The sequence below is a fragment of the Buteo buteo genome, chromosome 2, assembly GCF_964188355.1.
Source record: "Buteo buteo chromosome 2, bButBut1.hap1.1, whole genome shotgun sequence".
Classification (NCBI taxonomy): Eukaryota; Metazoa; Chordata; class Aves; order Accipitriformes; family Accipitridae; genus Buteo; species Buteo buteo.
In genome coordinates, this window is record NC_134172.1 from 78,282,889 (window position 1) to 78,308,497 (window position 25,609).

At 55.9% G+C, this 25,609-nt stretch overlaps 1 protein-coding gene across 6 annotated transcripts in view; it reads left to right on the forward strand.

The window, feature by feature from the left end:
- The first annotated feature begins 810 nt into the window (after positions 1-810).
- ZNF512B (zinc finger protein 512B) overlaps positions 811-25,609 on the forward strand; it is a 36,525-nt gene continuing 11,726 nt past the window's right edge. The window contains exons 1-13 of one of the 6 annotated variants that reach the window (XM_075021101.1): positions 811-1,098; positions 5,705-5,827; positions 9,761-9,840; positions 10,636-10,764; positions 11,085-11,257; positions 11,423-11,676; positions 12,446-12,517; positions 14,861-14,995; positions 16,369-16,493; positions 19,002-19,094; positions 19,965-20,063; positions 20,781-21,068; positions 21,704-21,895. In XM_075021101.1, coding sequence (XP_074877202.1) covers positions 5,707-5,827; positions 9,761-9,840; positions 10,636-10,764; positions 11,085-11,257; positions 11,423-11,676; positions 12,446-12,517; positions 14,861-14,995; positions 16,369-16,493; positions 19,002-19,094; positions 19,965-20,063; positions 20,781-21,068; positions 21,704-21,895 — 1,761 coding nt within the window. In that variant the 5' untranslated portion in view covers positions 811-1,098; positions 5,705-5,706. Of the gene's footprint in view, positions 1,099-1,440; positions 5,828-9,760; positions 9,841-10,635; positions 10,765-11,084; positions 11,258-11,422; positions 11,677-12,445; positions 12,518-14,860; positions 14,996-16,368; positions 16,494-19,001; positions 19,095-19,964; positions 20,064-20,780; positions 21,069-21,703; positions 21,896-22,776; positions 25,349-25,609 lie in introns of those variants that run through there. The other 5 variants (XM_075021135.1, XM_075021139.1, XM_075021117.1 and 2 more) reach the window with 5 other exon arrangements.

Genomic DNA, 25,609 nt, shown 5'->3' on the forward strand with positions numbered 1-25,609 from the left:
CCCTGCCTGCACCCTGGAGGGCAGGAAGATGGGCAGGGTGTCCTGCCTACACCCTGGAGGGCAGGACAGCAGGCAGGACACCCTGGAGGAGAGGATGACTGGCAAGGCACCCTGCTTGCACCCTGCAGGACAGGGTAATGGTCAGGACAACCTGCAGAGCAGGATGATGGACAGGACACCCTGGAGGGGAGGATGACAGGCAAGGCACCCTGCCTGCACCCTGCAGAGCGGGATGACAGGCAGGACACCCTGGAGGGCAGGATGACAGGCAGGACACCCTGGAAGGGAGGACGACAGGCAGGACACCCTGCCTGCACCCTGGAGGACAGGATAATGGTCAGGACAACCTGGAGAGCGGGATGACGGGCAGGACACCCTGGAGGGGAGGATGACAGGCAGGACACCCTGGAGGGGAGGATGACAGGCAGGGCACCCTGCCTGCACCCTGGAGGGCAGGATGACGGGCAGGACAACTTGGAAGGGAGGACGAGAGGCAGGGCACCCTGCCTGCGCCCTGGAGAGCGGGATGACGGGCAGGACACCCTGGAGGGGAGGACGAGAGGCAGGACACCCTGCCCGCACCCCGGACAGGCAGCGGGGGCAGGCGGGAGGGCTGCCCTGCCGTGCCGTGCCGTGCCGTGCCGTGCCGTGCCGTGCCGTGCCCTGCCCGCAGCGGGGGCCGGGTCAGGCCGGTCCGGTCCGGGGGGCGCTGCCCGGTCCCGCCCTCCCGGGGCGGTGCCCCCGCCCGCCCTCGCGCCCGGCCCCGGTCCCGGCGCCGGTCGCGGCCCCGTCGGCGGAGCCACGCGAGATCCGCGCGGCTGCGGGGCCGGCGCGGGGCCGGTGGCGGCGGCGGCGGCTGCGGGGCGGGCCGGGCCGGGCGGGGCGGGCCGGGGAGCGCGCATGAGCCGCGGCGGCGGCGACGGGCGAGCGGGCGGGAGCGCGGCAGCGGAGCGCGGCGCCGCCGCCGCGGGTGTGGGCGCGCCGGGGAGCCCCGCACGGCGGCCCGCAGCCGGGGGCGGCGGGCGGTACCCCGCCTCGCCGGCCGGGGGGGCGCCCGGCCCTGCTCGCCCCGCACCGCGGCCCGCCGCCGCCGCCGAGGTAAGCACCGAGCTGCGGCCCGGCCCGGCCCCGCCGGTACCCGCACCACAGCACCACCCACCCCCTAACCCCCCCCCCAAAACCCCTCACCCCTCCGCCCCGCGCCGTCCACCGGGCCCGGGCCGCGGCGGCGGGGAATCCCCCCCACCCCCCCCCCCCAGCGCCCCGCTCCGCTCCGCCCGCCGCCGCGTCGCCATTTTGCCGCTTTAGTTCTTTCCCCTCCCGGCGGCGCGGCCGGGCTGGGGCCCTCCCCGCCGGCCCCTCGCTGGGCCCCGGTCCGCCGAAGAGGAGGATGGAGGAGGAGGAGGGAGGGAGGGAGGCGGTGAGCCCCGACTCCCTCCCGGGGATGGGGCGGCCGGGCCCGGGGATGAGGCGGCAGGCCGCGGGGCGGCCCGGCTGGCTGACAGGCGGCCGAGGCGGCCCCCGGTGAGGCCCGGGGAGGTGACAGGCCCCGGGGCGGCCCTGCCTGCTCGGTGACCGGTGAACGGCGGGGTGGGACGGCCGAGGGGACAGGGACAGGGACGATGGCCCGGCCAGGCCCGGGGGGGGTGACAGCAGGACCAGGCAGGGCAGGGGTCTCCGTGCCCGCTGGCCCCGGGGATGCCCGGGGTAGTGGTGGGGGGACGCCCCGGTCCCCACCTCGGCACGACAAGGTCTCGTTGTCTGTGTGCCGAGCGTGTGCCTGTGCTTTTTCCCCTTTGCTTTTGTGCCTGGGGATGGGCGAGGAGGGGGACGGACTGGCTAACGTGCTTCGGACAGAAACTTTAAACCATCGAAAAGCCTCCTCCGGGCGTCCGGACGGAGCCGCTCGACGGGAGCACGGTGGCCTCACGCCCGCGGGGTGAGAGGTTTCCTCCAGGAGAGACTCGCCGGGAGCAGCCGCCGGCCACCGGCCTTCGCTCGGCGTGGGCGATGGCGAGGGGCTGCATCGCCTGGCTCCGGAGCCGCCCGGTCATCAACCGTGCCCGGGGAGGGATCGGCTTGCGAGGCTTCACCCGCCATGTGGGTCCCTCTTGGGGAAACTTCCATCGAGGGTGATTCCGCTCCCTCCCAAGGAAGCCTCTCCCGCCGCTTCCTCGTCTTGATTCCCGGGAAGTTTCTCCCAGCGCGTGGCCGCAGCTGCGGTTCGGCTTCGAGTTCGTGGGAGGGAGCACGGCTCCTCCGGCAGCGACGGAGACGGCAGTGCCCTTTGGCGTCCATCATCCGCGTTGGCCTCGTCGCGTCTCTGCCTGCACCCTGCCTGTCACACCGCTTGTGCCAGGGCACTGCAGGCAGGGGCGGGCAGCTCGCTTGCCTTTTTGGCGTTGCCTACATCTGGAGCCGTTGGTAAATTATTAATGATAAGTGGAACGGATCGACGGGCGATCGGGCCAGTCAGTGTGCAGAACAGTGCATCCGTAGCAATGGGACCGGGGCGGGAGAATTTGTGGTCAGAACCCACGGGTGACTTTCCCCTTTTTAACAAGCCATAAGGACGTCGTCGGGCTGAGAGGGTCTCAGCCATCCCTGGCTGCACACATACTCCCGTGGACTCGATCCAAGGTCACAGGCGGGCATTTATACGTGGAATTATTTCCCCTTTTCCAGTTTATGCCCAATTTCCAGGCTGTGCCTAGCCCACAGAGCCCGGCAGCTCTGCAGGAGGGATCTGTCACGGAGGGAAAGAGCCTTTTGGGCCTGCGAGTGGCTGGGACGTTGCCATCCCTCGTCAAACCTGGCAGAGGAGCGTTGGCCATGCCAGCCGGGCAGGGCTGCCGGTGGCTCGGGAGCAGTCCCTTTCACATGGTGGGTTCCCAGGCTTTTCTCCCCACTTCCCGCAGCCACAGGTTTCCTCCTCGCCCCTGCTCCCAGCACCACCGACTTGGCCTCTGCTCATCCTGCACTGGCTCCCCTGTTGACACGAGATTTTTTTTTTCCGGAGCTGGAGTGGGACACTTCAAAAATGCTGCCGTGAACTTCTAAAAAGGTGCCTACAGCCGAGCTGGGGGCTTCATCAGTGAAGACGCTGCCAGCCCCGACCTTCCCGTGCCACATCCTAGCCCCGCTCACAGGCAGGACCTGCCAATATCTTCTCCCACTGCCAATTGCAAAAGGGTTTTTACCAAAAACATAATGAAAGCGTGGAAGGGCGCGGGCTGTTGTCCGGTTTCAGCATGTCTTACTCAAAAATGAGTGAGAAGTTTGGACATTGCAAAAAAAAAAAAAAAAGCCCCACAAAAAAACAATGGGCTGATTTCTGCTCTCTGGCTCTGGGGCAATTCCTCTGGGATCCCTGGGGTTGTATCAGTGGCCAGGGAGCAGAGTTTGGCTCTCACTAAGTGGTTTATGGGATTTTTATTTTTCACTTAGCCAAAAAATAAGGAGGGAACAAAAGTCAAAGGAGTATTTGGTGTGGAAAAACAAAAGGCGTTCAAAACCTCTTAAGCTGGCCAGAAAGGATCCCTTTGAGGGGACAGATGTGTTAAGGGGAACAAGAAGCGTTTGGGAGCAAAGCTGAGCCGGGCACCTTGAACGTGGCAGTGGTTTCGGAAGGGATGCTCGGCATCAGCCCCGGCTCCCGTGGTTTGGTGTGCGCTGCCGCGGGGTGTTCAGCGAGCAGGAGGTGGGCAGCCCGGCTCTTGGTGAGGTCTGCCCTCTGCGCTGCGCTTCACAAGTCATCCTCGAGCTGCCCGGCAAGGCAGACACGGAGGTTTTGTGGTCTGTCACCCGTCAGATGGCAGCCCTGCCCGCCTGCGCCGGGGTGTGAGCGTGCCGGTGGGCGCCGTTTGGTGTGGGGGGGCCCCGGCACTGGTCTTTCCCACTGGGATGTGCGTCCGGCCCAAGGGGCGAAGCCACGGCACGGTTGTGTTTCGGCACTAGCCCGGTTTGGATTAAGGCATCAGTTGCATGGGTTTCCCCTTGGTTTTCACCCTGTTGTAAAGCGCAGAGATCCTGTCGATTTCAGCTTGCAGTTCGCTGGTCTTTTGTGAGTCTTTTTTTTTTTTTTTTTTTTTTTTCCTTCAAGCAACTTGTCTGAGGATTGCTCAGAGGAGCAGAGGTGCCAGGAGGCAGCACAGGAAGGAGGGGACTGGCATGTTTGTCCTCGGAGGATCGGGGACTGTAGCAGTGCCCATGAGGGTGAGAGCGGAGTGGTGATTTGGGAAGGGGCCGCAGGGACCCCTCTCTGTGCCTGCTCCGGAGACCAGCCATCCCTGGGAAGGAGCCGCTGGCAGTCAGGCTGCAGCTCCTACCCAGGTCTCCCACCGAAAGAGCCCAAATTAGCTGAATAAACGATCCCAATGTTCAGCACCAAATGCCAGAGAACCTGTTGCCAAGGCTGGAATTTCTCACTTGATCCGATTAACCTTTCTGTCCGTGCAAACAACCACATATGTGTCACCCGCCAAACACATGCTGGAAGCATTTGCCAGTTCTTGGAGCATCTGGGCTGTATGTGATGCACAGTGCCCAATCCTGCACGGAAAGTCCCCAGGGGCACCGCAGAAAGGACTGTTGCACCCTCATGTCCCACGTGTTGATGACATAGCCGGTGATCCAGGCACACGGGAGATGCTCCCCTGACCTGTGCCATCCCTATGGGCTGCCTGGACAGGCAGGATAAGTTTGGATGCTCAGGGCGTCAACTCTGTTCAGAGTTAAATGATGCTAAACGTGATCTCGTGGGAGGGATTGGGGGTGACGAGTCAGATTTGTGTTTTAAAAAACCCATGTGTGTGGGAGAGAAGTGTCGAGCAAAAGCGAAGAAGGTATCAGTTGGCACTTCCCTTAGTCACGCTGCTGGTGCCTGGCTGAGCATCAGCATCGTGTCCTGATCAAGGTCTCAAGGCCGTGGTGGTCCGGGCAATCACCTCCCGAGGGCTCGATGCTCTCGTTGTGGAGGTGTGGAGGGCTCCTTTCCCCTGGGGCTGTACGCAGCATCTCTCGATGCAGCCCCCGTCCTCAGATATGTCTTTGCTCGTGCTGTCGGGAGGGGAGGAAGGTACTTAAAACCAACTGGAGGCAGAACCAGCCGCACCGTGGGCTTCGTCCTGGCGATGCCAAAGTGGAGAGGTGTCCTGCTGCCCGCTTCCGTTGGGAGCAAGACCGAGCCTTCTGCGATAATTCCTGATGTTCATTATTTATAGAGAAGCCAAATTGAATTATTAATACGGAAAATTCAGATAACATTAACAATTCTCAGTTTATAACAGTTTCCCATTAATAAGGAAAATTGGAAATTTATCACTACATCTGTTCATTAAAACTCACTATTTTTTTTTTCTTTTGGTGTCTTAAATGAAAGCAGAGAAATAAACGAAGAGGAAAAGCCATTTATTCGCTACTTCTCTGGGCAAAGTCAGCCCATAATTTTTAATAAAGTCTTTGCTGTTATATGTGGAGGGGAAACCAGCCTATAATGAAAGCAGCTTTTCAGCCATGTCTATTGCGTTGCTCGACCGTAGAACAAATGCTCGGAAACACATCCCGTTTCTTCTCTTTGTGGGAAGCTTTAAGCTGCGTGATAGTTTTCTAATTTCCCTCCCTCCCCAGCACCTCTCCTTGCTTTCAGCATGTGTTGCTCCCGGCTCCGAGGAGTGAATTTTAATGCCTCCCCTGCTTCTTTCAGAGATGGCGGATTCCTATACCTGTAAAGGTGGAAGGAAAACTGCAGGCTCTAACAAACCCGCTGCCAGCAAAGAAAGCAGGACGGAGACAAGGATAAACGCGCCGGCAGAGCTGCCCAAGCTTGGTAAGGAACTGGGTTTTTCTTTCCATGGAGGTGTGGATGGGGCAGAGGGGACGAGCCCGGTGGCAGGGCTTGGGGGGCAGCTGCCAAAACGAGGGGGTGTGAGTGCGTCAGATCTCGGCATGCCTCCGCTCCTCACTTCAACCCACCGGCGAGGGCTGTGCTGGGCCAAAAAAGCCCCAGGCCCTCAGAGCTGCCGAGAGCCAGTCCCTGGGAACAGGAGGGGAGGGATGGAGACCGTCTCTCCCTTTCGAGAGGCGTGCGTCTGGCTTAACGAGATGGGTGTCTCGCTGCCTATTTATCGTGTTGGTGGCTAAGTGTTACATCAAAGGATGGAAAGGCTTAAATGAGTTCAGACCATCTGCTGTCTCCCGTGTCGCGGCCCCCGGGATAGAGCCTTGTGAGCGTACGAGCCCCAGGGGACCTGCTTGCTAAGGGCTGTCACTCTGATGGATAGCTGATTTCTCTATCCAGGAATCTCCAGACCCAAGGAGACTTTTTCTCCTGTCTGCTTACGTTGGGCAGATCCCCTGTGCGGGCACGGAGAGGCTCTCGACACCTTTACCTTGCTAGCAGCGGCCCTGGATGCCGAGGGCTACCTGCACCCCAGGCGAGGGTCAGACCCCAGAGAAGTATGTCAGACAGGCACCCAAAATCAGTGGCCTCACGGGGAAATGGCGTGTGCCCTAAATGTTTCCCAAATGCCACTCTTCCCTTGAGGGGGTTGAAGCTGTAATTGCTAACAGAGGGGTGTAACTTATTACTAAGGGTAATGAACTCCAGCTGTCCACAGCATGAACATACCTGTGTTCAGGAGAGCGTTTTTCCCTGCGCCAAATCCTATCAGCACCTTCAAAAGTAGAAAAGCCCTTTTTTTTAGCTCACCCTTCTGGTTTAGATGGACTGAAAGCGATGAAGCGGAGTAAAGGATGCTCCGTGATGAAGATACTTCATTGCTCTCCCTGGGAAAGTGCTGGAGGTGGAAATGTCTGCCAGGATTCACTTCATTGGGGTGAATTAGGCTTGATGCAGACTGGGGAGCCAGGGGCCTCTCCTGTAGTTGCTTTGCTGGCCCCCCCTCAGATGCAGCAGCCTGGTTGGCACAGGGAACATCCTTCCAAGCCAGCTCTTGGTCCAGAGAAGCCTCAAGTCCATCAGCAGGGCATCCCCAATCCCCAGTTTCTAATGAGCACAACATTTCCACATGGCTGACTCAGCCCAGAACTGTGGTAACCTGCTGCAGGGGGGCACAGCCATGGTGCCAGCCATAACACTGAGCACCATCGGGTTTGTGACTCCTGCGAGGGCCTGTGAGGGTTGGCGTTTAGCACAGCCCGTGGTGAGTAGCCAGGAGTGCGATGCTGGGAGAGGAGATGTGTTTTCTGCTCTCCCCATCCCTGTCCTCGCTGTCCCCTGACAGCAGCTGATAATGAGGACATTGAGGGGTGGCTAGACTGGGAGGTCTTGTGTTTGGCATGAAACGTCTCCAAAAGTTTTGAAACATGTGCAGGTTGTGAAAAGGAGAGGAGAGCTTTCACCCGAGCTTCTGCATGAGCCATGACCCCAGACGTGCTGGGCTTCCGGGGAGAGCTGCCTGGAGGGGCAGGGATGTGCTGCTGTGGGACATTTCGAATTTGAAATATTTTGAAGTGTTTAGGAGAGAAAGCGAAAAACAGGGAGAACAATAAGCAGTTAACTGCAGTGTTGTGAGCTTTTGCTGCAAATCCTGTATAATTTGGTGTTTTTTCTTAAACTCCCAGCTTGTGGAGTCCCTTGATGTGCAAGAAACGTAGCTCTGTTTCATGTGTGTAGGGTGAGGCCCTCGCTTACACGAGTGTGGGGCAAAAACCTGGTCTAAGTGTGCACTTAGGAGCATTGGAGAAGATACAAAATGCAGAGGTCAGTTGTGATGCACAGACATCCTTCTCGGGCACTCACTGAGAATTTCGAAATGAAGCCTGCACTGTTGCTCCAGACCTAGCATGGTTTGGGGCCAAGCTTACAAAACTCTCCCCTCTCCTTAGGGCCACGAGCCATTTTGGGGCAGGAGCCAGGCAGGTAGGAGTCCAAACCAAAGGGGCTGTTTTTGGGACAGCTCAGAGGCTGCCTTGCGGGGGGGGCAGGTAAGTGGCTTTTTAGGGACTTTTTCTTATAACCCTCTCACAGACAAGGCCTTCTAGGCTAGAGGGATTCCCAAAGGATGCTACATCACCAAGGGATGCTTTTAACAGGTATCAAAGTGGAGTAAACCAGCTGGCGGGACTTCAGGGGACTGGAAATAAATGAGCCAACTGTTGTCTTTGCTATTTTACCCCTGGCTGCTGGGGCAGAAGGCAGGGAAAGGGAGAGAGTGTGTAGTTTTGGCAGGTCCTTTGTAGGTAACTGGTTGGCTTTCCTTTTGATCTCTCTCCCTTGTTTCAAAAAAAATCCTGGATTGGCTTCTGATTACAGCCAGTGTCAGACTTGGAGCTGAGCTCCGGTTTCTCAGGAGCTGGATGGATTGCTGGCTCAGCTTCCAGCCTCTTCTTCTTACCTGATTTTCAACAGAGAAGGGTGTTTTACAGGCTGAGTTTAGTGTTTTTAATCTCATTTATCCTCTCCTAGCTGTTCTAGGGTTTCCTTCTCAGGGATGCTTTTTAGCTTGTTTTTGTTTTTGTAGCAAATGGCTTTTATTCCCAGTCCCGTTCATTAAGCCCTCCTAGATCTCAGTCTCAGTTTTCTGTACATAGCATTTTCCGTGGGCTGCTCGCATCTGTCCTGTTTGTCTTCGGGTTACACTGACACCCAGCATCACTTAAAATTACAGGTCAGCCCTCAAAAAGCAGCTAAAGGCCTGCCAGGAGCGCAGAGCCCTGGGAGGACAGCACTGGGCGAAGGGAGTGGGGTCTTGCCAAGGGTCCCCAGACCCGCAGGTTAACCAGGGTGTTCTGTTCTTGCTTGGGGTGATGGGAGGTTAGACGTGAAAGTGGACTGATGTGGTGAACTGCTCTCAGGCCCTGCGTACAAACCCCGGTGAAAGTTGTCATGGTGTTTGTACCGCTTTGCTCAATCCATTTTGGGGGCGAAGTAGGTGAAATCAGGGAGTTTGCTGCCGTTGTGAGCTGAAGCGTCTGGTCTGGGGCTTGGCAGTTTAACGTGCTTGTATTTGGCACGGCACATCACGCGACATCAGAGACTTTGTAGTCTCCCCTGTTTGCAATGTCTGGTTGAACTGGGCACGTTTCTGCCCCGCTGGCATTCAGCTCCTGCTCAGGATGCTGAAGGAGTCTGCTCTGAGCACACGCAAAGCTGTGACCCCTCACAAAGCTGTCCTCGTGGCCTCTCCTCCCCACCCAAGTCCCCCAAGCACTGCCTTGCCCTGTCCTCACCCCCTGGCCATCCCCATCCCTGCTGCTCCCCATGTGCTCGTCACATCCCCTGGGCCCGTGTCCTTCTGCAGCCCTGGGGCTGCTCAGCCACACTGGCCGTGCAAAGGGGATGGGGGATTTCTGTGCTCGACAGCCTGCTCAGGGCCCAGCATGCCGACCTAGACACAGATTTCTTTTGCTAAGTAGCGTAGTTGTTGAAGGATTTCTTCCAACCCAAGCTGAAGGATGGTTTTCCAAAGGAAGCCCCAGCTGTGCTGAAACTGCTCTGTGTAAATGAAAGGAGAGGGGTCAGCAAACAGCAGGAGAAGCAGCCTCCTCCCATGCAGGTATCTGCAGGTGTAGGGGCTGTGCACTGAATTGCAGGGGAGCTGGCATTGCCTTGCAAAGGGGAATATCCATCCTGGCCAGGGTAGGGACACGGTAGCCCAGAGCCGAGGCAGACCCCGTGTGGAGCGAGGGAGCCGGCTGGGCAGCGGGAGGCTGGGGCCGGGCAGCAGGATTGCCGGGACAGAGCTCCTCCGTCACGGCTGGCCGGATGGTGGGTGACGTGCGCTGCGTCTGTTTGCAGGAAATGCAACCAGTGACAAAACCGAAGGCAGGAAGAAAGGGCGACCCAAGGCTGAGAACCAGGCTCTGAAAGACATCCCCGTAAGACCACACGCGCTCTGATCCCCAATGCCCTCCCCGCCTCACTCCCTCCGACTTGCCCTCCGTGCCTTGCTGTACCGTGTGCTCCAGCCAGCCCCACTTTGGGGTTAAACCTGCCTTCCTGGTGGTTTAATCTTCAGAGCAACCTTGTCTTGGGCTCGGCAAGATCTTGGCCCCTCAATCCCCTCCATGCAGGCGTCCAGCATCCTCCAAAGCCCTGGTTAGGCAACAGTACCCACCTGCAGCCTCCCCTTCCCAGGGCCATGCTCAGATGAGCCGGATTCTTTTGCAGCCACGTCAGGTTTGGCTAATGATCCGGCAGCACTGGCGAAAGTGTGATTTATTCCCCTCAGAGTTGTGCAGTTTAATTCCTGCACAGTAGTGTGGACAACACACAGAGCAGTTTGTCATGAGAGCATGGGCCTGGGGTGATTTACTGACTAGATGAAATGTGGGGTGGTTAAATCACCCGGGTGACTTCTGGCCTGATTTATTCCCCAGCCTGGCCGGGAGCGTGTCTGTGCTCTGGGAGGCACGGCAAGGTAGTCTTGCGAAGAATCATTAGCCTGTAGAGCCTGCAGCATCTGTCCCAGCACCTCTTGCTGGAGGGAGCACCACTGCACTGAAACACAGCCCTGGGGTCCACTTTGCAGCTGCGTGGTGGGAAGGGGTGGACAGGAGTGATCAGAGGTCCCATTTGCCCCCGCCCCCGCAGCCCCCTCAGGATGCACCAGCACGCACCCAGGCATGCAATGCTCTTTGCTCAGCTGTGTCTCTTGTCTCTCCTGTTCCCAGCTCCCCCTGATGAACCAGTGGAAGGATGAATTCAAAGCCCACTCGAGGGTGAAATGTCCCAATTCAGGCTGCTGGCTGGAGTTCCCCAGCATTTATGGCTTGAAGTACCACTATCAGCGCTGCCAAGGGGTAAGGAGACCGGAGGGCTGTCTGTCCTTTCCAGTGGCCAGCTCTTACATTGCCATCAACAGGGTAAAGCCCCTCAGGCCTTAAACCCCAGGAGAAATGTGAGGTTAAAATGGGGAGGGCACAGATGGGTCGGGGGTGGTTCGTGAGGTTTGTACGAGAGGGACTGGGATCCCTCGAGGTCAGTGTGAGGTCTGGCCTGGGGGGATTGTGGACCATTGGTAAGTGCCTGGGGGGGCAGAAGGGTGTTCGTGCCTGCATCAGAAAAAGCCCCTTTTATGGTCTAACGTCCGTGCTCACCTATCTCATCCTGCTCCCCACAGGGTGCTATCTCAGAGAAGCTGACGTATTCGTGCTCTTACTGCGAAGCTGCCTTCACCTCCAAAACCCAGCTAGAAAAGCATCGGCTCTGGAATCACTTGGACCGGCCAGTGCCAACCAGCAAAGCAGAAAACAAAGTGCCGAAGGCCATTGGGAAGAGCAGTGGCAAGAAAAGGTACCAGGCTGTGGCTGGGCTGCATGGTGGTGATGTAGGGACGGCTGGGAGAAGGGGAACATGCCCGCCTCCATTCCCATGATCTGGGCTGGCAAAGGGGGGAGAGGTGTCAGGACATTTGTCTAACAACCCCTCTTTAAACAAGCCCTCTGTGCTTTGCCCTAGAGCTGCTGAGAGTTCAGCTTGCCCCACCATCCATCCCAAACAGGCAAAGACGGAAAAAGCCGTGGCCCAGGACCACACCGAGAATGGCGAGTGCCTGGTGGAGAGCCGGGAGAGCAAGGAGTTTCAGATCGCAGCAGCTGAGGCAATGGCAGCCGCCACCCCCACGGCGAAGTCCTCGAGTGGCAAGGATGCCGTGCAGCAGGGGGGCAGCCAGGCCTCGGTGCAAGAGGAAGACCCCGAGAGGATGAAGCACAGTAAGATTAGAGCCTGGGGCTATGCTGGTTCAGGAGCCCAGAGAATGGTGTCCCACGGGAAGGGGCTCTGCTCCAGCCAACGCTGCTGCAAGTGTCTCTCTGAATGTATCCAACCCTTGTTTCAACATCCCGATAATTTGGCCCCCCAGTTTCTTGCAGCTCCACTGGGAGTTAAAAAACAGTTGTAGCTGTGGTGGAGGTATTTCTATAGGACCTATAGGATTGGAAATGGATTGAATTCCCTGCAGCATAGCAAGCTGCCATGTCAGCCTGTCTGTCCTCACTGAGTGTGGCAGTTTAAACCAGGGTGGTTCTGGCAAACCCGTTATCCTGAAGTATTGGGACAGGGTAAGGAGGCTCACTCTGTCCATTACCACTGTGGGGCTGGCAGGCAGGGCTGTGGTTGTCCCCATCATGGCATGGGTTTACACTGCTTGCAGCACCAAAGTGAACCACCCCCAGCCACCTTAGCTGCAGAAACCACACAGCTTTTGGCACTAGACAGAGCCACCACTTCCACTCGTTGAATTAGCCCTGGATACCATTCTCTCTCCTGGTTTTGTGGGGTGGGAAGCAGCATCCCGTTACTGTTTGGTGGGTGGGTGCTTCATTTGACAGCCCCTGTATTTCACAGGGTAAAGGCCTGCTCAAGGTGATCCACTCCTGACGTGGAGCATGTGGCCACCCCGTGCCCTGGGACTGCTGAAGCTCCCCTGGCAGTACAGTTATTTGACCAAATCTCTCTCTCTGTTTCTCTCTTTTGAGTCAGGAAGGAAACAGAAAACTCCTAAGAAATTTACGGGGGAGCAGCCGTCCATCTCGGGGACATTTGGACTGAAAGGTAATACAGGGATGACTCTGGTCAGCTGTAGGGTTGTAGCTTCTCCCTGGGGTATTTCAGGGAAGCCCCTTCCCCAAGAGCCCTCCCTGTGGTGGAGATAGATGGCAGCCACCCAGAGCCTGGGGATATCACGCTGGAGGAGCTGGTGCCTTTTAACGTAAGAGGGTCATAATGGGAATGAAAGGCAGCAGCAGAGCTGTCACTGATAACAACCCTGTCTGCTCTGCTCGGGAGCTTGTCGCTGGGAAATGAGGGAAGAGAGGAGAGGATCCAGGTGTGTCCAGCTGTAACACAAGAATAACAAGCTGCTGACACAAGCAAGACATGAGAAACATCATCTCATCATCATCCCACCATCCTGGGATGTCACAGTATTTCCAATAGCGTCAAGAAGGATTTCTGCTGCGTAGAGAGGCTGGGTGACGCATCCATCCCTCAGACATTGTCTCCAATGCTGGTCGCCCACATTCAAGAAAGTGAATTCAAGGGGGAAGAGATGTGTTACCAGGATGTTTTCTGGGAGGAGCCTCAGGAGTTGGCTGCTTCAGCCTGACAAAGCAAGGGCAAGTGGGACTGTGGTCGTGCTCCATAAGTACATGCGGCTGGGCTGGAAAGGAGGGAGGAAACCTGGGGCATCCCTGGCATGAGAGTGGCTGGATTTGGACTGGCTATGAGATTCATTCAACCAGGGAAATAAAAAGCAGATTTCCAGGCACTGCAGGAGGCAGCACCTTCTAGTACAAGAGGCACTTGGCAGAGAGGCACTAATGGCTTTGAAGGAATTAAACACTTAGCAAAGAGCAGGCTGGATGTGGTCTCTGCGACTTCCTTTCCCCTGGCTCCTGGGAAGTCTGGGGTTATTACCCTTAACTTCCCCACAGAGGCACTGCCATAGACTGAAACGTCTGCTGTGGGTTCCTTGAGAATAAGCCGGTCCCCCTGGTGACCTGCTGCCTCAAATAGAGAGTGAAGATGGGGCAGGCGTTTGCCTTCATCCCCGGGGTTCAATGCAGCAGTTCACTGCCCAAAGGCAAGAGTGCCACCAGCTATCCCAGCCAAAACCAGCACACCGTTGTGGGTTGCTGCCTCCATTCAGACCCTGGGTTTGCAAGAGCCATGACCCACAAATTGAAGGACATGTGGACCCTTGCAGGGCAGGCGTGGATTTGACCCTGGCACTAACTGTGTTGCCTCCAGCACCTTCTGTGGAAGTGGAGGCACAGGGCTGAACTCCACATGGATTTGGGGGAGGTGGACCCAGCGGAGAGCCCCCCAGCTCTCTTCGCTGGCCTTTCTAAAGCATCGTTTGCAAGTTGTGTTTTCCGTAGTGTCGTTTGCAAGTTGTGTTTTCCATTTCTTATGTCAGCCCAGGAACTGCTGAGGGATTCGGTGCAGCAGAGGGGGATCGGGTAGCACTGCCGCTGCTGGCATGGCCTCAGCATGTGCTGAGCCTCCTCCTGCTCACTTGGCCCTGCTCTGTGCAGGGAGGATACTTCGGTGGTTGGCAGTGACGCCTTTAGCAGTCTGAATGGGAAGCACACGCTTTGCCTGTGCAGCCATGCGGGGATGAGGCACGGGCAAGGTGGGAGGGTGGATGCGTTCAGGAGAAGCTGACTGAGAGCCTGGCGCTCTGCCTGCACGGAGAGCCCTGCCTTCAAGTTCCTCTTTGCTTTGCAGGCAGGCTTGCTGACAGTCACCAGCAACCCAGGGCAGCTGCTCCAGGTTTCCTCTTCCCTGTATGCCTGTTGCCCAGTCACCCCTCCTCTCCTTCTGTTCCTTCCTGACCCTTCCCAGCACCTGGCAGGACCAGGAGAGGCCTGTGTTCATTGTGACAACTGCATACGGATCCAGCCATGAAAGGTCCTGCGGGATCTGGTATCTGGGATCCCAAAGTCTGCCCAGTTTTCTAAGAGGGACCCTGGTTCCTTGGCGTAAGCAGTTAGCCTTTCCGGTGTAGGAGCATTAGCAGGAACATCACTTTTATATCCTGAATTTGCTGTTCCAATTCCCCCTTTCAGTTTCTTGCAAAATGCCCTTTTGCCTCCTCCTCAGCCTGTCTTTCCCACAGCCTGCCTTGCTAGAAGCATCCTACCCCACTTTGCCATGGTGTTTCCATAGTTCATAAACTGTCTGGGTTGGGGGAAATGATTCTGTTTATAAAACACCACAAGCTGCTATGATATTGCTTGTCATAATTATGGACCTGATCCTACACATACAGCCTTGGCAGACCTACAGCCAGCTCAGTGTCCCTGGGTTAGAGGTAGAGATTTCTTACATGCTAAATGCGAGTTGGTCTGAGGCTATTAAAGCAAGTCCTGAATGAAAATCTTCTGTCTACAGGTCTCGTCAAAGCAGAGGACAAGGCGAAAGCCCATCGAGCTAAGAAACTGGAGGGGAACACCAACACAGAGGAGCTGAAAAAGAAACCTCCAGGAGCTGGTGTGAAGAAGGAAACGGCTGTGCATCTACCAGCAGGTGAGGCTGGCAGAGGCAAAGCACAGGCAGCAGCTCTGTGTGCAGCTTAGCTGCTTACCCTCTGCTCTGCTCCCAGCCTGCACGGTCCCCACCTTCACCCACAGCTAGTGGTGCCCACACCACTCCTGGCCCAGCAGGCTGTTTGCTCGGTGAGTTTTCTGGCAGGTTTGCGAGGAGAAGCAGCACAAAATCAGAAGTAGGAGCATGCAGCTCCTGCCCTTTTGAGGTGTAGCACAGATGGGGGAACAGCCGCTGCTCTTAAATAAAATATTGGTGCAGCCACAACTGACATCCTGAAAGGGGTGCCTTACCTTCGCATCACTGCCAGGACAGATTGCTGCAAGTGTTGGGAGTTGATAGCCAAATCCTGGTCCCACCTGGCTTCACTGTGACCAAAATTTGGGTCGGCGTCTGGGATGATAGCACTTTCCTAACATCTTCTCCATGAATGACACCAATGCCTAACTCTGGGCATGATTATGTCTTCCCCGAGCCTCTGAGGTGCAGCCTACACCCTAGCACAGGTTGCTGACTTTCCCTGGAAGCTCTGACAGCAGGAGGAACGCAGGATGTGCAAGATAAACACAGCTGCAACGCCTTGCACTGCTTTCAAATTCAAATAAGAGACTCTCTGATCTCACAGCCATGCAAAAGCTTCCAGATAAACAGGCTTGGTGGATTTTATTCAGACTGGGCTTTCCTTGCTGGAAGCCCAGCGCTGTTCTGCTGAGAACACGGAGTGAACTCTAGACCTGGGAGCAGGTTTTGGCCCCATGTATCTCTTAGTTCGGGTGTTTTTAAAGCCTGTCACAGCCGTTCAAATAAACAGATGCCTGGAAGCTAGCACTCCCCGAGCTGCCTGGGTGTCTGCCTGGAAGAGGATTGCCAGGGAAGCTTTCCAGGCACACGTCTGGGTAGAGCCGAGATGCTCACCTTTGTTTCACTCCCGCTAATTGTTTCTTTTGGCAAGGGGCAGTTATTCCATGCAGGGCAAGACAAGGTGGCCGAGAGCATCATCATGTTTTAACTCCCAGTGTGCAGGATACCAGCGAGGTTGGAAAGATGAACCTCCTTTTCCCCATGAAATGCCAGCAGGTCAGGTAACTCCACATAAAGTGGTCCAGTGACCCAGTTGCTCAGGCAGCTGCAGGAGCTGTGGGGCAGGAAGAGCTGCATGGTTTGTGTCCAGTTTTGGCTTGGCCCATGCCTGGGAGAGTATTTGTCTGTTTTTTTAACATCAGGAACTTTCCCCACATCAGTGCTTTTCAACGTAGCAAATCAAGGCTTATGACGGGGCTGTCCTCTGCCAAGCAGCCCAGGCATGTTGTGGTCTCTGTGGCTGAGCGTAACTCCTCTCTCCTCTCCCTCACCAGCAAACCCAGAGGACCAGTGGCAGCGGGAGATCAGCGAGAAGGGAGAAGTCGCCTGTCCAACCTGCAGTGTTATAACCAGGAAAACTATTGTGGGGCTCAAAAAGCACATGGATGTCTGCCAGAAAGTAAGGACTTGCTTTATTCAATCACACATATGTGGATATTGGAGGGGAATGGATGTGTCCCTGTGCCATTCATAAATGCGTATTGGTGCTCCTAAAACCAGTTCTGGGCTGTGTTTGATAGAACACTTGCTAGTCATCTTCAGAGAGCTGGCTGCCTTGCATCGATTCAGAGGGATTTGGACACCTAATTCTCAGCAATTCTGAATCCCTTTGTGGTCTGGGCCCCTTGCCCTAGGGTCTCCAGCAGAGTCGGGTATTTCTAGTAGCTAAATGAATAGTTTTAAGGCTGGAGAGATTGTTGGGATTGTCTCTAATCTGGCCTCCTCCAGAGTCCTGGCTGTGGGATTTCACTGTGTGCCATGCCTTGCATCAGGCCAGATAAATTGTGGTTGAATGAGAGCATGTCTTGGGGAGACACCGAGCTTGGATCTGCTCAGGCAGCCTGTCAAGACACAGGAGTTCAGTAATGGTGCAGTGAAAAATTGTCTCTGCCGCACTGCCATCCATCAGAGCACAGGATTACGTCTTCATCCGTCACCTGGCGCGGTGCAGAGCTATCACCACAGAAAGCCAACGTGGGATCGATGCCTCCCGCTTTGAAAATATGTGGCTCAGCTTTGATTCCACATTCATTTTCTATAAATGCCTCCTCAGCCTTTGCCTCGCTATTTATACAGCAGTGGGACGCTACTCTCCCTTTCAAACCCCGTACTACATCGATGCCGGGCAGCATCCTGCCTCCTCTGAAGCCCTCCTGGCTTCAGTGGAGTGGGGATCTTGGCCATCACTGCTCATATCTCCTGCGCTTTAGAGCATCTCCCAAGCCAGGCAGTCTCCACGTCAGCTGCACGGCCAGCCGGCCTGCTGAGCATGACTCCGCCAGAGCAGTCAGGCCTGTCTTTCCTGCTATAAATAGGCTAGTGAGTGTTCAGCCGAGGAATCGGGGCTCCAGCCCAAGAAGCAGGTGTTTTGTCACCCTTCCCTGGGAGACACGGTCCTTGCTGGGGCTGGCTGTGCTGCTCCATGAGCTGGGGTGCTTTGTGGAATCCCTGCCAGAGCAGCCTGTGGCCCAGGGAGGACAGTCCCTGAGCTCTGTGTGTGTGACCACAGGTCCAGCTCTCAGCATTTCATCTCTGAGATGAAACTATGGCACGTCCTTTGCGAGGCCTGGCTGCTACAGGCACGTGGTATCCCCATCAGAAGTGACCCTGGAGTGCAGGCACCCTCTCAGCTTGCTCTCTGCTTTAATGATTGAAGTATTTCTTAGCTGGACAATGGGAAAAGGATGTGCAGGCTCCCGAAACTCTTACAAAACAACGGAAATCGGTTTCTCCATTCCTTGCTTGTCACTAAGCAGTCTGCCCTGTTTCCTTTGGTTTTGGAAAGGAAATAAAGGATGGGGACAGTTGCAACATGCTGGGACCTGAAGGAGACGAGGGCAGGTATATCATTCCAGCACCCCAGGTGGGAGGGCTTGTTAGAATGTGGACATGGCAAGTTCTTCAGTGTTGACAGGAGGAGTAAACCCCGAATTGTCTGGCATTGACATCTGATGAGTCAAGGAGTTTTCAGCATCCACCTTGTTAGGCTCAAGCACTTGGGTCTGGAACAAGGTTAACTGATGGGAGCACAGATATAAGTGAGTCATTCCCAGCTGGCTGCAGTGAGTTTATTCTTCATTTCCCCAGAGCTCCAGGATGAGGAGGGTTTTGCAGCTCTATCTTCATTCCCTCTCCAGCTTCTAGTCCAGGCTTGATTGAAGAAGTGTGAAGGTGGGGCATCAGCCAAGCAGGAGGAGCAGGAACAGCCGTGGCTGTCCAGGCACTGGCTCCCTGTCAAGACATCCCGTCTCTAGGTGCCCAGAGCGTTCACCTCCTAAGTCAATAAATTCTGGTACCTGCCCCAGCAAAAGTCATGATCTGCTTACTCACTTTGCAAGTTCCCCCTGTACATCGGTGTGTGCGTTTAATGCATCTCCCCAGTCACTCAGGAGGCCAAGTCGGGTCAAACAGCAGAGCAGCATGAGGCGGGAAGTATTCTGCTGTGATTGTGTCCAGCAGCGTCTTAATTTCAAACAGCCCAGGCGCCCAGAAAGTGTATTGTACGCCAGCATCTGTGGTAGTTAATAGAGCTGCAGAGCATAGTCTGCTAACATATTGGTAGATGAAAGCGTCTTCTCTTTCCTAACCCTTTAACAGGAAGACTAAGACACCAGGTCCAGATGTTTCCAGCCAGTGGGGCTTTAAATCTACATCCAAAATGGAATGTTTTCCAAAAATTGGGGCATGTGGGTTTGATAACAGTATCCAGGACAACAGAGAGAAAACTCTGAGCTGCACACTGGGACTGGGATGGGGGACAGGGATGCTGCATTGCCTGCTGGGTCCCACCACTGGGTACTGCTGCAGCAACAGCTACCTATGGGGCTTATTGACAAGCAGCAGCAGCCCTTGGAAAAATGAACGGTGGACTGTGGCCTCCACGGTGACTTGACTTTAATTTCTTCAGCTGCAGGATGCCTTGAAGTGTCAGCACTGCAAAAAGCAGTTCAAGTCCAAAGCTGGGCTGAATTACCACACCATGGCTGAACACGTCAGCAAGGTAAGAGAGCTGGGCTGCTCTCATCTCACACCTCATTTCTCGATGCAGATGATGAAGCCATCGGCAGTCTGCTTTTCTTTGTCTTTATAATGGAGGGATTCACAACACGCCACCATCTTTGGAGTATTTCACATGCTGTTCAGTCCAGACGGTGGCCTTCCCCCTTCCCTGCCGAGCAAAGCTATTTCTTCCCAGGCAGCTAGTTAAGCTCACGTTGATCCTGGGGCGTAGAGTAGAGGGCTGGAAAAATAAAACAGTATTTCAAGTACCAGAACAGGGGAAGAGTCGGTGAGTACAGTGAGGTGGATTTTGAGTGGCAAAGCTCTGCCTCCAAAACTGCCCACAAATCCGGGACTGATGGGTTCTGCCTTGCATGAATCTCAAAATCCAGTCTTTAGCTCTCCACAATGCATGTGAGAAGTAGCCACAAAATTTTTCATGAATAAAATCTGGCAGGCGCCAATTTAGATGCTGTTCTTAAAAATCTGGTCATGTACATCTCTGAGATACCAGGGCAAGGCATAACCGCATTTCTACATGTCCCGTGCTTACCAGTTGTGACTTGTCTTTTACCTGTGCATTAATCTCCTGCTCTTCAGTCTGGCTGGTGAATCCGTGCAGGAACTGCTCCTGGGTTTCTCAGCTGGCCCTTGGCGTGCAAACACAGGAAAGGCATGAGCAGATCTGGCACCTAATGGTGAAGGCATTGGCATGCAGTAAAACAGTGGGAGATCCAGCTCTTCTAATGAGAGGTTCCCCCCAGCCAAGGAAGGGCAGCTCCTGCGAGGCAGAGGTTTACCACTCACTCCTGGCACAGAGGACATGAGTAAATGTTTGACTCTGTCGCTTCTGTTACTTCCTTATTTCCAGCCTGTTCCTGTGGAAACCGCTGGACTTGGTGAACAGGAAGAGCGGGAAAGGCTGAGGAAAGTGCTAAAGCAGATGGGAAAACTGAAATGCCCCAATGAGGTACAAGAACGATTCCTGTTTCTCGTTCTGTGAAAAGGTGGAAGGAGTGAGTCCTGGTGCAGAGGGGGACATGCACTCTCCAGGCATCCCTTGGCAAGCGCTCGACTTTGCCACCTTAGCTCAGCCATCCCAGTCCCTGTCCTGCTGGCTCCGTGCACTCCAGCGATGGGCCGTCCCGGCAGGAGGGTGGGCATAGGGCAGGTTGAGGAGCGCTGAAGGGCAGATTCTGCCTCCTGAACTCGGGAAGGGGCACAACCGGCATTGTCCTGGGCGCAGCATAAAACTAAACCAAACCGCATCAAAAAACGGTCGCAAGCCGGTGGCAGACAAGTCACGAACAGGTAACGGGGGCATGTGGCAGAGGTTTGTCCCCGCAGATGCTTTACTCTCTACACAGGCAGTGCCTCCCCAACGCCTTTCCCTCCCGCTGCCCGCTGTGCGTCTGTCCGGGGAGCTCTGTCGGTGTGTTGGGGCAGGTAGTGCCAGAAGCAGCCCCTGTCCCTCTGTGACACTGTTGTGCCTGTGCATGGCTCTTTGGGGGAGAGGGGCCAGCCGGCAATCCCCCATCGCTTGGAGGGGATGGGTTGGTGGAGCTGCTCTGCGGGGGGGGCTCCCTGGGACGTGTTCCTCCCGGGAGCAATGGCAACCCAACTGTTTCGACATGGGCATGTGAAACCCCAGCCCTCCTTAACCCTCCCCTTCTCCACATCTCCGTAGGGCTGCGTAGCCAACTTCTCCAGCCTGATGGGCTACCAGTACCACCAGAAGCGGTGTGGGAAGCAGCTCGCTGAGGCTGACAAGCCTGTCTTCAGCTGTCCACACTGCGGCAAGAAGTACAAATCCAAGGCCGGCCATGACTACCATGTGCGGTCAGAACACACGGCCTCGGTGAGCCCCCCGGACGCCTCCGCAGCCCGAGGAGCGGGGCCATCCCCCCCTGGGGGTGACTGCAGAGCTACAGAGCCTGTGGGCAGGACAGAGCCGGGCAGGGCCGGGCCGGGCAAGGCAGGTGCAGACATCGGACCGATGTTGTTTTCTCCCTTGCATCACCACGCGCGTGTGTTGGACCATGCGGTGTTGGGGGGGAACGGGCTACAGCCCCCTCTGTCCCTCCAAAAAAGCAGGATGCTGCGTTTATGGGAGCGGAGCGGTCGGCAGCATTCCCTTTCCCTGATGCCCACGGCGCTGCGCTCCAGCCCACCCTGAATCCGTGCTCTGCAGGGGAAAAAAAAAACAGAGCTCAGGCCGCTCCCTCTGCAGCAAGTGCCGGCTGCTTGCCAGTGCTGGGGTGGCAGGATCCGTCCCTGGGGAGCATCCTTTTCTGTTCTGTTGATCCCTACTGACAGTGCATCTGACGCTAATAACTCCCTAACTCTAATAAATGGAGACGTTTATACACGTGGGAGCGCGAAAGGATGGCATCAGTCTAATGCACGGCTGGCTGCTGGGCTGAGGGAGGCGGGGGTGCTCCCCTTGTTCCCGTGCTCGGGTGCAGAGTCATGCTGGTGTCTCTGCAGCCCCCGCCTGCACACAGCAGGTCTGCAAATGCACAGCCCAAACCCCAGCATCCCTGTCCTGGGGCCGGAGAGCTCTCTGCTTCACCCCTCATCACGCGCTTCCTGACTCTGGCTCTGTTGCAGCCTCCGGAGGAGCCAGAGGTGAAGCCGGAGCCTGGCCCCATAGAAGATTTTGAAAGGACCCCGAGCGGCCGCATCCGTCGGACGTCAGCCCAAGTAGCTGTCTTCCACCTTCAGGAGATAGCGGAGGACGAACTCGCCAAGGATTGGACCAAGCGGAGGATGAAGGACGACCTGGTGCCTGAAACGAAGCGGGTGAGAAGCCTTTATTTCTCCTTTTTTTGCATTAGCTGTACGCTGAGATCCTGGGATGCTAGGATGGCCCTGGCTGGCTGAGGGCTCACGTGTCTCATTTTCTGTGCCTTAAATCAATTAGCTGTGATGGCAAATTTATTGCTAAAGAGTCCACCCAGCACGGGCTGAGCCCCAGTGGTCTGGAGGCTCCATACAAGCCTGGCAGCAGGCATCTTTGCCCTTTCCACTGCCAGGACCCAAATCTAAATGGAGCAAAAGGTGGTGCTTTGTGGGCGGTGGAGAGATCAGAGTCCAGCCCAGAGGATGTTGTGAAGGGAGGTCAGTTCTGGTCCATGCTCAGCAGTGAAGTAGGGGCTGGCAGCCAAGAGGAGCACGTGAAGAGAGCAGAGGTCGCATCTGAAATGATCTCACTTGCACTGTTAGAGAGCAAAGATGCCTTAGGCAGAATTTCCTCCCTTCCATGTCTCTTCCTTAATTTCCGGGAGATGCTTCCCCAGAGGTAAAGGGCCTGCAACATCGCTGGAGCAGTGCTCCTGTGAGAGGAGGAAGCCAGAGCGCGGAGGCAGGGCTAGGCCCTGCAGTCTCCAGCAGCGATGCATGCGTGGCCTGGTGCTGCACAATCTGCATGGTGAAAGTTGGTGCCCTAGCAGTCTTGAGCTTCATGGAGGCATTGCAGTAACATGTGAAATCAAACGTCCCTCCTGGCTGTGGGAGGAGGTGATTCCTGGGAATGTCCCAAAGCTGAAATTCCCCCCAGGAACGCTCCTTCTGGACCATAAAAGGAATGAAGCGGCAGTAAATCATAAAACTTTTCAGTGTAAAAGGGAAAAAAGAGAGGGAGTCAGAGTTTTTTAATCCTGTGGTTGATACTTTTTGGCCAGCGCCAGGACTCAACACAGAGCCATCCTGCAAGTATCTGCACAATTGGCAGCCTGTTTCCTGAGCAAGTAACTCTGCAGTTAGGTGCCAGGTCTTTACCTTGCTCTGAACAGTTGGGCATTTCTTGTCCAGTGCTCCAAAATTCACCCTGGGCAGGATATTGGGCACGTTGCAAAGGTGGGAGTGAGAAGCAGAGGGCAGCAGGTTAAAGCTTTGCCGCAGCTGAAGAGCGTGGTGGTGCCTCTGTCCTGAGCACACAGAACAGCCCCAGCCTGCCTCAAGCCAGGAAAACAGCCCAAGTCCCAGAGCCAGCCTGGAGAAGCGATGCAACTCACCCCAGGAAAATGAGTGGCACAACAGCAGAACTTCAGCTGAAATGCCTTCCCACTGCCCCAGCCTGTCCTGTGCTGTCCTGACACGTGTGTGTTCTCGGCAGAAATGCCACCGTTGTCCTGCAGAGACCTGGAGGAGCTCAGCCAGACTCAGCTCCCAGTCTGCATGTGGTGGGCAGGTGAAAAACCAGCACAGAAACAAACCAGCATCTTCTTTACCCGCCTTGGCATCCTGGTGAGGCGGCTGGTGCAGAACGGGACCCGGCCACAGTGCTGCCATCTGCCTTTGAGCAGAGCTGGGGGTTTTAGGGCCAGAACAGGTTGCAAACTTTCTATTTTCCGATGCTTGGTGGTGGTGGTGTTGGTTTCCAGATGACTTCAGCTGCAATGCATTTATAACATAAAAAAATCAAGCCCAAAGTAGCTGTTTCATTTCAAATACTGTGGGAGGAGAGGTGTGGTGCTCTCTTTCCCCCCTCCAGCCTTAGCACTTGCATTCCTCTCTTTCCTCCTTGAATTGCTCCCTTTACTCTTGACTTTGGGTATTTTGTGTTTGAATTGAGGGAGCAGCCAGGACTCCCAGGCCTGCACAAGGGGCCCATGTGCAAGCTGACATACAAAGGCCTTGTAAAGGTCTCAGCTGCTGGCATAATTGCTCCGTAAAATGCTGTTTGTGGTGGTGTTTTTTTTTTTATCAGACATTTCTTGTGTTCAGAGTCCAATTGTTTAAGTTTAATTGAGCCCCATCGCGGTGCTAAAAAACAAAGAGTATTGCTGTGGGGTTGGCGGAAGCAGGTTTGCATTGAAGATGAGCAAGGGGGAAGTTGGACCAGCTCCCAGGTGGCAAAACAAGGTTCTTGGCCTGGAGGATCGGGACCTCGGGCCCTGCACGGGCTGCTCTCCCCAGCTGTGCTGGCTGTGTGTCGCACAGATGGATTTCAGAGGAGGTCAGTGCAGTGGGCAAATACGTATGTAGCTGTGAGTGTGCCTGCGGGTATGTCTTGCAGTGACTGTCACGTTCCCTTGACAACACTCTAAAATATTATCTGTTGAGTCTATGACATTTTTCTTGACGAGCAATGCTGGAAGGAAGTGGGAGGCAGGTTCTGCCTGGGGAGGCTGGTGGGAGCTTGCTGACTTCAGCACACTTTGTGCTGCTCTGCTGAGCAGCATCTTGCATCGCTCAGGACTGGTCTACGTTTACAAGTTGCTTCAGTTCGGGGTGTGGAAAAAAACCTCCCAGCTGCGAGCAACTCAAACACGCCAGCAAGCGCCCAGTTTGACCCTGTTACAGCCCCCAAAATAGCCCTTCCCTCAGAACTGGCTTCAGCCTTGCTGGCAGGACAGCTTTGTGGCAGGTCCAGCCCCAGGCAGCGTGGGAGGCTCAGAGGAGTGGGCAGCATCCCCACGTCCCCATGCCACCGCCCCACCGAGCACGCGTGGTGGCCGTCCCTCAAAGGGAGCTGACAACCCAGAGCCACCGGAGCGGCAGAAAGACAAACACCAGTTAATCATGACCAGGACAGTAGGACAAATGGTTCCCAGAAGAGGTGCCACACCATCGCTTCTTCTTCCCACGGGCCGTATCCAGCCAGTGGGAGTATGCTGCAGGGCCCGCGGGCCCCCTCGCTGATGTGGACCTGGAGAGAGGTGGGATGTCAGGGATCGGCAGCAGATTTCAACTGCTCCTGCACCATCTCAGCAAGACCTGGGGATTTCCAGGGTCCTGGAGGAATGGACGCTTCCCAGCTCCGGTCTGTAACCAGTGATGGCAGGATGCACCCACGCTTGCTGCAGCACAGGACCCACTCCATCCCCGAGCTCTCCGGTTATCCGCCACAGTCCCAGCAGTCAACGTTGATTTCAAGGGAGCTGATGGAGAAAGCCACCCCTTCTCTCCATCCCTTTTCCAGGCAGCAAAGCTTTTCTGCAGGGGAAGGCAAGCAGCTCCTTAGCAAGCCAATGGGATACAGGGGTTTGCAGACTCCCGGCAGGCACGGCCCCGCTGCAGCCCCTGCACCGTGGCCTGCCCTCGTGGCCATGTGGCAGCTGGTCCCGGCCGGGGAGAGGGACGTTGGGTTTGGATCCCGTTGGTGGCCCGCGGTGGGATGCGTTTGCCTTTCCCCGGGAGAATGGATTCTTTCGCACCAAAGCAATGGCATTAGAATAAACGATTGCTGCTCGATCCCAGGCCCTGCGCTGCCTTCATTCTGCACTAACCAAATCCAGCATTTCTAAATATACACTGGAGTCTTATTTTCTCGCTCCGATCTTTATTTGCCTCTGGATAAGCTGAAACAGATGGGGTGTTTCACAACGGCCGCTTGCTGGGGATGTCAGATGGGGAAGGGCACACCCCTGCTGCTTTTCTGGGAAAAATCCCTTTTCCAGAAGCTCCATGAAGATACTGCTGCTCCTCCGACCCTTCTCTGGCCTTTGCTGGAGCCATCGCCTGCCCGTGAGCAGTCTCGGGGCTGCTGCAGAAGGAGCAAGAGGCCAGCAG